Genomic DNA, 13947 nt, shown 5'->3' on the forward strand with positions numbered 1-13947 from the left:
TCGAGACTTTTTACCTCTTCTCCTTCTTTTCCTTCTTCAGCATCACCCAGCGCATCAGCATCGGCAAGGTTGTCGACAGCGATAGCCAAGAAGACATTCAGCAGGATATCTGATAGTTCAGTTAAGGATGGGGAATTTTCCACAAGTGAAGAACAAGTATAGTAACCCATATTATAAAATCATTAATGCTGCATCTTTAGCTTTTCTAGTTCATATTGTATGCTGACTATAAATTCCCATCATAAGTATATAGGTACTTTTGACTATACACTGTACTGTCTCTTTCATATTATGGCACCAGGTATGACTTGCAGTTTTCAGTAAAATATCATTTTAAATTATGCTTAGCACTCTAAAGTGTACTCTTTACGGCTGTTAATAGTTGTCTAACTATTTAATGGACTTCTCTGCCTTTTAATTTAAATAAATCCTACGTTGTCTAGGAGAGACAGAGAAGTCATATATTTAGGTAGAAACCAGCATAAAGACATCATTCATTAAGAGAGTAACACAAGAATTCTATTATGCATTGCTATAACAACCATAATCACAGGCAGGTGAGGAAGAAAGCTGAGAATTCAGGAAGATAACCTATTTAGAGAAAAATCCCATGCTGACAAGTTTTTAGAAATATAAATAGAATTCACCCAAACATTGGGTTTACCATGGAAATAGAAAAAAGATAACCAGCTGCCATTCCTTGACATAAACATTTTTGGGCTCAAGCCATGTCGTGCTGATGGAAGTTCCTTAAAGTAGCTTCCTAATTGATATATGTACTACAGTGATATTCCCAGAGAATTTTACCTTTAGGTATCCAGAATTCTAACTCCTGGCACGAATATCCTTAAATTTTCTCTCAAGGATATCGCATAATATCAGGGACGTATTCTTGACACGCCTTATAGCAATCTGCACCCCTAATAGCGTTTACGTTTTGAGGAGGTGTGGCAAAATAAAAGGGAGCCGTATTAAGGCTACCCCGTTCTCGTACTACTATTGAGTATGATAACAGTGCCATTCCCACGATGGCGGACATTCCTTTTTTGTAGCGATTTCGCTCGTTGGTTTTCCCTGGTGATCTAACTTTTCGATCGTTTTACAGGATTATAATTATACTTTCTCCATTTTCTTCCGCCTCTGGAAAGTTGAGTATCAGGTCTTTACTATGAGTATATTTTAGCTCCTGTTTCACAATGAAATTAGAGTATTTTATTGTGCCTAAGAGCTAGGCCAGTTACTGGAGGCGCCATGGGCGCCGTCGTTCGTTAGGCATGTGTTATTTAGATAGCAGAATAACTTCCAGTTTTAAATAGCCTTATTTACTTATTTTAATTATTTAGCTATTTAGGCAATTATTCTTGTAAAGATTTGATAATGTGATTTAGGTAACCGAGTTCTCGTCTAGCCTAGGTAACCTAACCTAGACATTTTACTATACGTTCAGACATTCCCTGGTTACCCTCATGTATTGTTTTTATTTAGTGGTGACTGATACCTCCTAGAATGTTATGAAACATTACACGTCTCTTCGGAGATTTAAGGGTAATCACTTTCCCTCTGAGTGTAGCCTCAGGCTACAACCCTAATAGCCATGCCTTGAATTTTATTCAGACATGGCTAACTTAGGGTTTGTCCTGCCTCTTCCCTTAACCGTTGGTTGTGGTATACCAGCAGGTTTTGGGATTTAGTCAGAATCTCAGAGAATTTAGTCTTATGTCGGCGACCTGCCGGCAGGGCGAATGGGTTGTAGGATACAATCATTCCCCTGCCGGCTAGGTGGCTGGCAATGGAGATTAGCCCTCATTAGCCGCACTTGAAGTTATGGTAGGATACCATCTTCTCCTCGCGACTAAAAGACTAGTCCTGTGCCACAGTACTCTGGGCTGAAGAGTGATATTCTTTAGCCTAGAATAACGTGGCACTGGAACTCTGTTTCTTCTTTGTTGAGAGGAGGCGGCAGTGCTGCCATCCCCTTAACTGTATCGGCAATCTCTGGGATGGAGAACTGAGTCTCTCCTGTCACCTGGGATTCTGCGGATACTGAAACAGAGTTTCTTTTAACAGGTGGTAGGACTGACAATTTTGCCAGTTCCTTTCACACTCGTTACAGGACCCTGTTCCCTACCCCTCTCTCCACTTTTGATGGCTGAGCCATTGTCTTTCTTTAGGCCGGCATCTTGCAACCTTACCATTGCCGGTAGGTTGCCGGAGCCCGCCAGACTCCCTCTCTAGCCATGACTTTGGCTGACGGCAGGGCATACTGCCGCCAACCACATCATCTGCCGGCTGCTATGGTCCCTGCCGTTAGCTGATGACTGCCGGCAGCCAAGATGACTGCTGACAACTGGAGACTGTCGGCAACTGCCGGCTCAGTGGCCAAGATGGCTGCCGGTAGCTGGCAGCTGCCGGCGGCCATGATGGCCGTGAGTGGGAAGTCCCTTCTGTCCCCAAGGTTCTTCAGTCCTCCCTTGGACTGCTGCTACAGGTTCTGTTGCCGGGGTACTGCCGGCCAGGCCGGCAAAGATAGTGCTGACTCAGTTGGCAGCACGCCGATTGTACTGGTACTGCTGGAGGCTTGCCGATTGTACTGGTACTGCTGGAGGCTTGCCGATTGTACTGGTACTGCTGGAGGCTTGCCGGCCGGCAGCGTATCGGCGGTACCTTCCGGCAATAGTACTGAAGCTGCATGGAAGCCTAAATGGTACATTCTCTCCTTCTTTTCGAACCTTCTTTCTGGAGAAAGGCAGTCAAATTAGACTTTTACATCCTTAATTACTGTATACATTCACAGTAAGGAGTAGCCTTTTTTCCATGCTATCTCTCTTTCTCTCTCTCTCTAGCTAGCATGCCGGGTATGCCAGCAAGACCTAGCTATGCCGGCAACATGCCGGCTGAGCTACTGTATATGTTATACAGGTAGCCAGTATATCTGCAGTATAGATTATACTGCAGATAGAAAACTACTATATATTTTATACTAGTAGTTATTTCCAATATATTTTGGATATCCAACACAGGCATTTGCTGAGCCCAATCCTATATTGAATGAATATGATTTCTTCAATATCCTGATTAGAATCAGTATTAGGATTACCCTACAATATTAAACACTTCAAGGCAAGAGTAATACACTCCTAACCCTTAAAGGGTAGAGCCTTTATTCTTGAGTCTCCCTGATCAGGAAACTCTATATTTTAATATAGTAGGAAGACTCCAGCAAATAGGCTGAGTGGGATATACAAATATATGTCTTTATTTTCCTAGTCCAGCTGGCTTCATGCTAGATGGACCGTACTGTCATATGCTACTATGAAGGCAGCATAATGACTAGACTACAATACATGATGTACAGTAGCCAGTAAATTGCAATATAGACTTACTGCAATTAGAAAACTACAGTACCATGATACAGTAGTATTTCTGACATACCTTGGGTACCCTTGTACGAGCATTCTGCTGGTACCGTTCATATATTGAATGAATAGTTTTCTTCAATATTCTGATCGAGAATCAGTCATCCTGACCCCACAGTATTAACATTATTTTGGGACAGTGATTTGATACTTCTCTACCCCTAGGGGTAAGAGCCCTTCTACTTGGAGTTACTCACTAGAGAAATCTCCATGTAGTTAATACTGAGAGGAGGTAACAGCATTTGCTCACAGGGGTACACAAGTATGTATCTCCTACTATCCCTTTATAGCTTACTATCCTAAGCTAATCTATTGTAAAGGACATTTGCATGTTGATTGTCAAGGAGATAATCCATTGTATACTCCTTTGGTTTTCCTTTCTTTACAGGAGGAACACCAGATACCTTGTGCTGCAGTCCTCTGCAAGGCCAAGAGTAAGTATTTTTACGGTCATAATACTTGCAGGTTTCATGCCCCTGCAATATTATTTCCGGATCCCTACATTATTGGAACCCACAGGTTTGCAATATAAGTCGGACATTAATGTCTGAAGGTTTTGAAAATCCCAAGTCTACGGAGACTAGGGATACAGCTCAATATAAATTACGCAACTGGGTGAGAGGCTTTCAAAAGATCTCTCCGGAACCTTTCCTACCTAATGATAGGATGCGTAAGGTACTATTTCCGGAAGCAAGTGAGGAAATAGTAGTGCCTCAGGAGCCAACTACATCCCCTGACGGCCAGAAAACCTTTGGGATTGAGGGCAAGAAGTGCCCCAGGGTAGAAGAGAAAAATGTTGTGTCGGAATTTCCTCCGCCTATGCCGGCTATAGAGCCATAGATGTCGGCATCTTCGTCTTCTACCCCTCTATTGGATAATGTGGTACAATTATGTATCCAGCTGAAGAATCAAATAGAGAGCTTTCGTAAACAAAACAAAAAGTAGGAACTAAAACGCAAGATAGAGCCTCGTAAAGCTTCTCTTGTCGCTTCCCAGTGGTCAGTCAAACGACCCATGAATCAAGACCTACCAACATGCTCCATAACCAATCCCTGGAGGTTTGCGGTGCAGATGCCGATTTCAAATGGCAATCTCTACATCTCAGAGAAAATAAGTGCTATTCCTTTGGACAAAATTCAATTTTGGCTAAGCTTTGATGCTTTCCCTAATTGTTGGGTTCGACTGAAGTACGAACCAAAGTCAAGAAAAGGAACATGATTCTCGAACATTATAAGGCACAGACTATCCTTTCAGGTAGTCTAAAAAAGGCGGGTTATTCAGAGTCGAAGGTATTCTCACTGAATAACAGATACCCTTCCTTTCTTGCTCCTATTTCACTCTCATTCCCCTTTATGGGGAAGGCATTTACTTCTGTTGCCAAAGCGGTAGAGGCAGGTAAGCCATGTCCCACACTCGATGAGTGCAAGCCTTTATCACCAGCTTTTCGCGGACAGGAAAAGGATTGGAAGGAAGTCCATTTGACATTTTCAGTAGGAAAATTAGACAAGGATGTCGCAAGTCGACAATTCAAGGTATGTCTAGCTAAATTGTCTGAGTTGCTCTTGTATAATGAACATGAGTCAAAGGAGAGACTTGCGACATCCCTTTCTCTACAAAACTACATAGAGTTGTGTTCAACCTACGAAAATACCCCAGACATGATCATGGTCATAGCCAAAATGCATATGGCTACCTTGGTGAAGGACCTTTACGCCTTTACGAAGGCTAGGAGAGCACGTAGAGAGTTTGTGTTCGCTGCTGCAACAGTGAAACACGAAACAAGGAAGCTAATATCTTCCAACATCTGGGGTAAAGACCTCTTCCCACACGAGGTCATTAAGGAAGTAATTAAGAACGCCACCATAGAGAACATAAGTCTTCTCCAAAAATGGGGCATTCCTTCAAAGAGAAAATCTTCCGTGGTTGTGGGTCCCCAACATAAAAAGAAGATCGAAAATGCTGGAAATATCCGGGCTGCTCAACAACATCCCACTATTCCAGTGACCACGATGCTACAGGCAGATGGTCAAAAGTCAAAGCCTACTGACTATTCGAAGCATAAAGACGCTTCGGCTAGGAGGAACATTCCCTCAGGATCGCAGGACCTTCGACCCTTCGGTCCAAAGCCTATTCAAGATGAGCCATTGATGGGAAACAGAAATGTCCCTACCATCGTTTCCTTACCTTCTCCTACAGTTCAAAACCCTCCTGGAGGAGTATACCTGAGAGCTATAGAGCGTACAGGTGGTAAGAAAACTATAGCTCATCGAGTTCCAGGGAAGGCTGTTTTGTGTTCACGAGAAGGACTCAAGAAATCTCTGAGTCATTCTGAACTTGTCGCCACTCAACAAGTTCATAAAAAACAGCAAGTTCTGGATGTTAATCCTTCTGAACATATGGACCTTGTTCCAATTAGGGGTGTTTGTAGTCTTGTCAGACCTGAAAGGTGTCCTTCGGAACCTTCCAGTCAACCACCCCCCTTCCTCCTATCTAGAATTCATGTTACAGAGAGTAACATTCATCCTAGGAAAGATACGTGTCGGACTCACAGTCCTAAGTATCTTCATAGGATTGACGAACTTAGTCACGTCAAAGTCAAGCCTAGAAATAGTTCAGGTATTAATATACCTGATCGAGAGGCTGGTGTGGGCAGCACCCGAAGTGTATGGCCAATGTGCATTCAAAGAGATGACCCGGTTCCCGGGAGATCACGGATGCAAGATAAGCTTCTAGAAGTCTTGACTTTCTCCAGCTCAGGGGTTTCGATGGTTAAAAAACCATCGAAGCCCTGAGTCACATCAACTCTCCTTTCCCTTGGGAATATAAAAGGAGCTCGTGAGGTCTTTCAAGAGACTCAGGTAATCAGTCAGATTTCCATAATGCCAACAGGGAAAAGCGCTAAACTTTCCCTAGTTCGCAATAGTGACAGACCTTGTGCTAAGGGCACACCCGAAAGATGCGTTAAGAGCCTGGAGAAAACACGCATCAAACACTTGGAGAGTTAAAAAAAGACTGAGATCGGTCCCTCTTTAATCGCTTCTCTAACAAAAATTAAAGCACGAAAGTCCCAAGACTCTGCTGGTCCTTTCATGAGTTGGGAGGCCCCCCCCCCACACAGATCAGACTCCCTACGACTGATCTGGGACACCGAAGCGATAATAAGACGTCACATTCCAACGTCTCATACAGTCTTGGTGAAGTTACCCATCCCTCTCTTAAAGGGATGGCACCTACCAGCAGTTCATTTACAACTGATCCACAATGTGACGGTGGATACTCTATTTCGATCCAAGCCGATAGAGTTGGAATGGTCCATGGACGCAGACATATTCCCTCCCAGATGGGAACAATTCGACCTCTTCATCACGAGCGCCTTCAAGAAACTGCCTCGCTATATAGCCCCATACGAGGATCCTCTAGTGGGGCTGATAGACTAGATGAGGCTGGTCCTAGCTCTGATCCTAGGTATATTTCCGAAGGTTCAGAAATTAACTGCCTTCGTTTTATCACAGAGAACCCAAACCCTTCATTTCATGATTTTCTCGCTCTAGCGGTTAGAAAAAGGTTTGGGATCTCAGAAGGCAATATAGAATTCTTAGAAGAATACAAGGCCAAGTCAACTAGAAGACAATAGGAGTCTTCCTGGAAAAAGTGGGTTGCGTTTGTCAAAGCAAAAGGACCGAAAGAAATTTCAATGAACTTCTGTCTGTCCTTTGTCCACCCTCATAGCCAAGGTCTGGCGGCCAATACGATAAATACGTGCAAGTCAGCCTTGACTAAGCCTCTCCTATATGCCTTTCAAGTGGATCTGGCGAATGAAATCTTTAATAAGATTCCGAAGGCATGTGCTAGGTTTAGGCCCGCAGTACCACCAAAGCCCATCTCTTGGTCTTTGGACAAGGTCTTACATTATGCCTCATCTGTGAACAATGAAGATTGTTCTCTTAAGGATCTAACCCAAAAGGTTATTTTTCTGTTTGCTATAGCCTCTGGGGCTAGAGTTAGTGAAATAGTGGCCCTATCCAGAGATGAGGGTCACATTCAGTTCACGGAAGTGGGAGAGCTGAATCTCTTTCCTAATCCATCCTTTCTCGCTAAAAATGAGCTACCCACTATGAGGTGGGGTCCCTGGAGAATCTGCCCTCTGAAGGAAGATGTCTCTCTATGTCCTGCAGAGTGTCTAAAGGTCTATCTTCGTAGAACTTCAGACTTCAGAGGAGGACAGCTCTTTAAAGGAGAAACTTCTGGATCAAATTTATCCCTAAAACAACTAAGGGCGAAGCTCACCTACTTTATTCGTAGAGCGGATCCGGACAGTACTCCCGCAGGTCATGATCCGAGAAAGATTGCTTCATCACTGAACTTCTTTCAGTATATGGACTTTGAGCGCCTTCGTTCATACACTGGATGGAAATCATCCAGAGTGTTTTACAAACACTATGCAAAACAAGTGCATGAACTGAAACACTTCGTAGTGGCGGCAGGTAGTGTATTAAAACCTGCCCCCTAATTACTGTGGTAAACAGTTAATAGTTTGGGACCTCATATGTCCTTGCACATGTAACGGATGAGAATCATCCAGAGTGTTCAACAAACATTATGCTAGACAAGTCCATGATCTGAAGCAATATGTGGTGACGCCAGGTAGAATATTTAACCTGCCGTCTAAATTCTACGATGAACAGCTAATTGACTGGGACTGTCAATTAAAGGGAGAAGAGGTCATCCTTCCTAGGTGTGACTTCTTTTGATTAAGTGTTACCATGATAACACTAGCTCTGTTCAAAATCCCAGGTGTGGAATTATACAGATAGCACTAGTGCCGGTGTACGAAGTACACAGTGCAGATAGAAGTAACCAGTACAGGAGTTATGAAGAGAAATTGTTTTATAATTTTACTTCAGTCTGAGAGTGGCACTCATCATTTCTTCCTTCAAGAAAGAAATATAGTCTCTGTACTCGTTACAGGTATAATCCCATTGTCATACTACATTCGTTTTACTAAACATCTCTTTTAGTCATTTATTAGGAATAAATGTCTATTAGAATGTAGTGCGTCCACTTTCGCCAGACAATTGTATGTATACATGCCAGAGTTCTTCAACTTACCATACTTATTTGTATGCATCAAATAATAGAGATAAGAGACACTGATGTTATTTTAGCAAAATATACAACTATGAGACTATTTGTTTATTCAGTGTATATACTGTTTGGTCATACAATATATGTTAACCTCGAGACCCCTTTTCTACTGTCTAGATGACTTCCCTGTAGGAGGCAGGAAGCACTAACATTGTTTATGATTAGTGATGGTGACGAATAACGGTGACGTCACTTGTCTCAATTGGTCCCCATGACCATAGAAAAGGTTGCTATAAGGTTAAGGCACTGATGAAAATCCACAGATACACTAATGCTCTGGTATGCTTCCATCAGCACGACATGGCTTGAGCCCAAAAAACGGATTTTGAGCGAAGCGAAAAATCTATTTTTGGATGAGATAGCCATGTCGTCCTGATATGTCCACCCATCTCTTCTAAAAAGAAAAGATCTTCACAGTATTCCCCCCCCCCCGTGGTACTGTATCTGTAACACCATGCTCAATGCTACAAGGAATATCCGCCATCGTGGGAATGGCGCTGTTATCATACTCAATAGTAGTACGAGAACGGGGTAGCCTTGATACGGCTCCCTTTTATTTTGCCACACCTCCTCGAAGCGTAAACGCTATTAGGGGTGCAGATTGCTATGAGGCGTGTCAAGAATACGTCCCTGATATTATGCGATATCCTTGAGAGAAAATGTAAGGATATTCGTGCCAGGAGTTAGAATTCTGGATACCTAAAGGTAAAATTCTCTGGGAATATCACTGTAGTACATATATCCCTTAGGAAGCTACTTTATGGAACTTCCATCAGGACGACATGGCTATCTCACCCAAAAATAGATTTTTCCCTTCGCTCAAAATCCGTTTACACGCTCAAATAGGTAATTTCTTACAGGTATTTCTAGAAAAGAGACATACTGTACACTGGTTTGGGTCTTAATTTCTTGGCAGTTGTTCGAAATCATTCAAGACTAACTTCATTCAAACCCTTTTCCATACAGCATATTCCATAAGTTCAAACCGGCATAAGTTCCTTGAAGAGTTTTTATTTTTAAAGACCTGTTTTACATACAATTGTTATTCTTCACACCTTTTTGACAAAATTGTTAATAAGTTTCTTAATGACATTTTTCAGCCTAGATTTAAATGTCCCGAGGCTCCCAAAAAACTAGGGTATGTATCATTGCCATATGTAAAACATGCTTTTTTTCAGAAACGAGCTCACCACAGCCGTCACCACTCTGTATCCATAGGTCGATTTTAAGTTTATATTAAAAAAAACTTTAAATATTGGCAAACTTTTCGATTCCCATAGGGGTGTCAGTCATCGCACTGGCTCTATTTTAAAATCAAAAGAATTTTCATCCATAGGAAATCACTCAAACTCATGTAAAACTCACATCCAATACACCCATTTCTAAAATCTTTCCCAAACATCCAAATGCCTTTTGCTCCTTCTCCTAGAATCTCTTTACATCAAGAAACTATCACCTTCCCTAAATAATCAAACCACCTCCACACCATTACATATTGCCTAATTGTTATTACCTATCATCCCTTGTTGATGTATTTTGCTTCGTTCCTTCAAGTACTTACAGCATTTTCTTTGAAATTATTTTTCCTATATTACAGCCACATCTCTTAACAGTAAGTTCGACCTTCATATATATATATATATATATATATATATATATATATATATATATATATATATATATATATATATATATATATATTCATGTATATTTTTTTTGCCATTCTATTTTGATAATGTGTTTTTCATAACATAATTGTAAAGGACCTCAGTTAGCCACATGTTTTTATATATCACCTAGGATTTTTATTTTTTATTCTTTGAACCATTTTTTTTGTGTTACCACAAGCATTTTAAGCAAAAATTTTATTAGCTTTAATTTGTAATGTAAACATAATTTCGTGTTCTATGTAACCCTGATGATGGGGTTGGAATCGCCAAACGTTGTTTCGTAGAATAAATATGTTAGATGAATCGAAATCTTCTTCATCCTTAAACTGAAGCTTGCCAGAAGCGCAAATCTTACCAGTTATATACATATATATACATATATATATATATATATATAAATATATATATATATATATATATATATATATATATATATATATATATACACACACACACACACACACACACACATATATATATATATATATATATATATATATATATATATATATATATATATATGTGTAAACACACACACACACACACACACACACACACACACACATATATATATATATATATATATATATATATATATATATATATATATATATATATATATATATATCATAGCCGATCAGAATAAGTTGGAATTTTTGCTTATGTCGTTCACTTTTCGATAAAAAGGATACAGTTACCGCAGATGAAGAGGATGATGAAGTAGAAGCAGGCTATGATACCTGGGGTCGCAACTCCACCATATGCTCTAATGCCGTCATACATCACAACATTCCAATCTTCGCCGGTTAAGATCTGATGACAAAGCAATCACATTAGCAGGTCTACGAGGTGCAACATAAAGTGTATTTTTTCAGATGAATTCAGCAAAATGATAGATTTCATGAAAGTGTTCCTGTTCAAAATCTTATACCTTTTACTTTTATGCTACTCTTTTAGAAGTGACAGTTTTGGGAAGCTTTTTCAATAAATGAAATAAATACTAAATAATTAACCAATAAATATGGTTGAATAGAGTCTATACTCACTGAAATATAAAGAATAACTGGCAAATAAAAGGATTTCGAAACCTATTAAACAAGCAAGGCACATACTTAAATCATGCATATCCAAGTTCATGCAATATGAATAAAGCCACTTTGTAAACATAAAATATATTACATTTAAGCGTTATTTTCTATAAAAAAATAAGAACATTCTTAGTGTAGTAAGTCATAATTACAACGGCTGTATAATTTCAAAGCTAAGAAACAAACCAATAAACTTACGTAACAATAACCTTCGGCCATCGACGATGAATAGCAGCTATTTGAGCTACAATATGAAGAAACTTTGCAGGCATAAAACTACGAGTGTTAAAAGAAAAATCATAAATAAAAAGTGATTGAATTCACATGAATTCAAAAACACCCCTGGGAATCATCGGAACCTGAGTTAATTGGTGTTTGTTCAGAGCCTAAAAGAAACTGCACTTTTGCCATTCTTGAAGAATGAAATTTAAATCTAAAGCTCTCTCATAACACTATGTTACATCCATTGTTGAATGTATTGTTTCTTTCGCATTTCCCTTAAACGATATAAAACTCTTAATCTGTTTTAAAAATACGAAGTTAGATGCCACCGTATCTTTATGACGTCACAAATATTATGTCTCCCTCATTCTTTCATATGCATGAAATATTTTCCACATTGCTTCAGCAGTTCTCAACTTTTTTCCTATACCAAACATGAAATAAAGTATATGATATAAATACTACAATAATACTATTCCACTCAGATTTAACTTACAAGAAACTGCTTTCTTAATGTAGTAGCTTTTTAGTGCAATGTCTCTTCACAGTTGTTACTGCGGCAACATCTAAACTACCCTTAAACTTTATAGGACAATACATTATGAAAATAGCGAGAAAATATAATTTTCTAAACATTTTGTCTGAAAAGTTTTGAAGTTTGTGAGCAAAGTTGGAAGCGTAAATCATGAATATTTCAGCTTAGAATTCTAGAACCATGCATGGCGAACATTTGGCAGTTTCTCCTTAGCTGGATGTTGCAGCACTAGGCTCACAATTTCTATTACTGTGCATAACTCACGGTCAACCCAAGGGTATAATATTACCAGCATCTGGTGGTATCCTTAAAAAAGGAGAGTGGGCATGCCATCTTCACCACATAAGCTTACTGAGAAACCAAAAGGAAGTACCCTTCTGGTGCTACCTACTTTATAGGGGGAAAATGTTGGATGAAATTATCATTCATAAATGTACGCATAATACAAGTAAAGAATTCACCCTTATGTCACCTATGTTTATCACATTGATACGCCTGATATTAAACTGCGAAATAAAAAGTTTCTTTACTAATTACAAACATTATAATTCACAAATTATAAATCAATTGTTTAAACCTTTCAATGAAAGAGACGAATGCTTCGAAATATAAACATCTTTAAAAACGTGGACAATCTGGGCATGTTGCATGAAATCTACAAAAGTGCTGCCCTAAGGGAAGGTATTGAAAAAAGGTATCCTAAAATTTCACTTCAAATATACACCCCCTGCTACTTAATTACTCTTATAACAACGTGCTGGAAATTCGAAGATCCGTTTTAAGATGAGAGAAATGCTTTATCATTCAAGTACAATACAACTTTGGAGAGGATGTGAAGGCTAGGTTAAATTTTCATGATTATCAGGCTATGTTTGTGACAACAAACATTTATTACTGAGCACTTGAATTATATCGAAAAAGATTGGTTTCAAAGGCCATAAGAAACTCTTAACTAGATATGCATGTGAAATTTCCGACGAAGTTATCGTGTATTCACCCATTCTTGATGGAATTGGAATCTTCAAGATATGCCAGGTCGATAAATTTTGCCCATTTGAGGGTTAAACCTGTCAGGTGCTTCTATGCTGTAGTCTTAACGACGCTGGTAGGAGAGTGAAAGCTAGGAAAAGACTGACACAGGATTCAGTTGTGCACAACAAACAGCAGGTAAACAACAAAATGTCGTCATTAAGTTGTTTATGACACACCTTGCAACATGTGTTAATTATTAGTATATGATTATTGACTACTCTTGTTAACCATAATGATATATATATATATATATATATATATATATATATATATATATATATATGTATATATATATATATATATATATATATGTATATATATATGTATATATATATATATATATATATATATATATATATATATATATATATATATATATATATATATATATATATATATATATACACATTCACTCACTTTGGTCAAAACCTACTTTATGTATATATATATATATATATATATATATATATATATATATATATATATATGTATATATATATATATATATATATATATATATATATATATATATATACATATATATATACATCATCGCCATCATCAACCGTTGGAAGTCCACAGCAGGCTTCAGACATGTCTTTCCACTCTCGTCTGTTTATGATCTTTCTATGCTAGTTTATAAACACAAATTTTCTTAGCTAGTCAATTTATCGTCTTCTCTTCCTTCCCAGGCTTCGTTTGCAATCTCTAGGCACCCATTCTTTACTCTTTTTGTTCATATATTATATATCAGGCTCGTTATATCTCCTACCCCCATCTATTTAGTGTTAACACCATTGTTATTCTTTACATAGCTCTTTTATTTGTAAGTATCTTAC

The 13947-nt window shown here is 38.7% G+C and overlaps 1 protein-coding gene across 8 annotated transcripts in view; it reads right to left on the minus strand.

Annotated features, from left to right (window-relative positions):
• Window positions 1-13947, minus strand: part of LOC137645738 (muscle calcium channel subunit alpha-1-like) — a 1524573-nt gene that overhangs the window by 190143 nt on the left and 1320483 nt on the right. For all 8 annotated transcript variants that reach the window (XM_068378633.1, XM_068378634.1, XM_068378636.1 and 5 more), the window contains 2 exons: window positions 10924-11044; window positions 15-109 (listed from right to left, as the gene is read on the minus strand). In XM_068378633.1, coding sequence (XP_068234734.1) covers window positions 15-109; window positions 10924-11044 — 216 coding nt within the window. The remainder of the gene's footprint in view (window positions 1-14; window positions 110-10923; window positions 11045-13947) is intronic.

The sequence above is a fragment of the Palaemon carinicauda genome, chromosome 8 (assembly GCF_036898095.1).
Source record: "Palaemon carinicauda isolate YSFRI2023 chromosome 8, ASM3689809v2, whole genome shotgun sequence".
NCBI classification, from domain to species: Eukaryota; Metazoa; Arthropoda; class Malacostraca; order Decapoda; family Palaemonidae; genus Palaemon; species Palaemon carinicauda.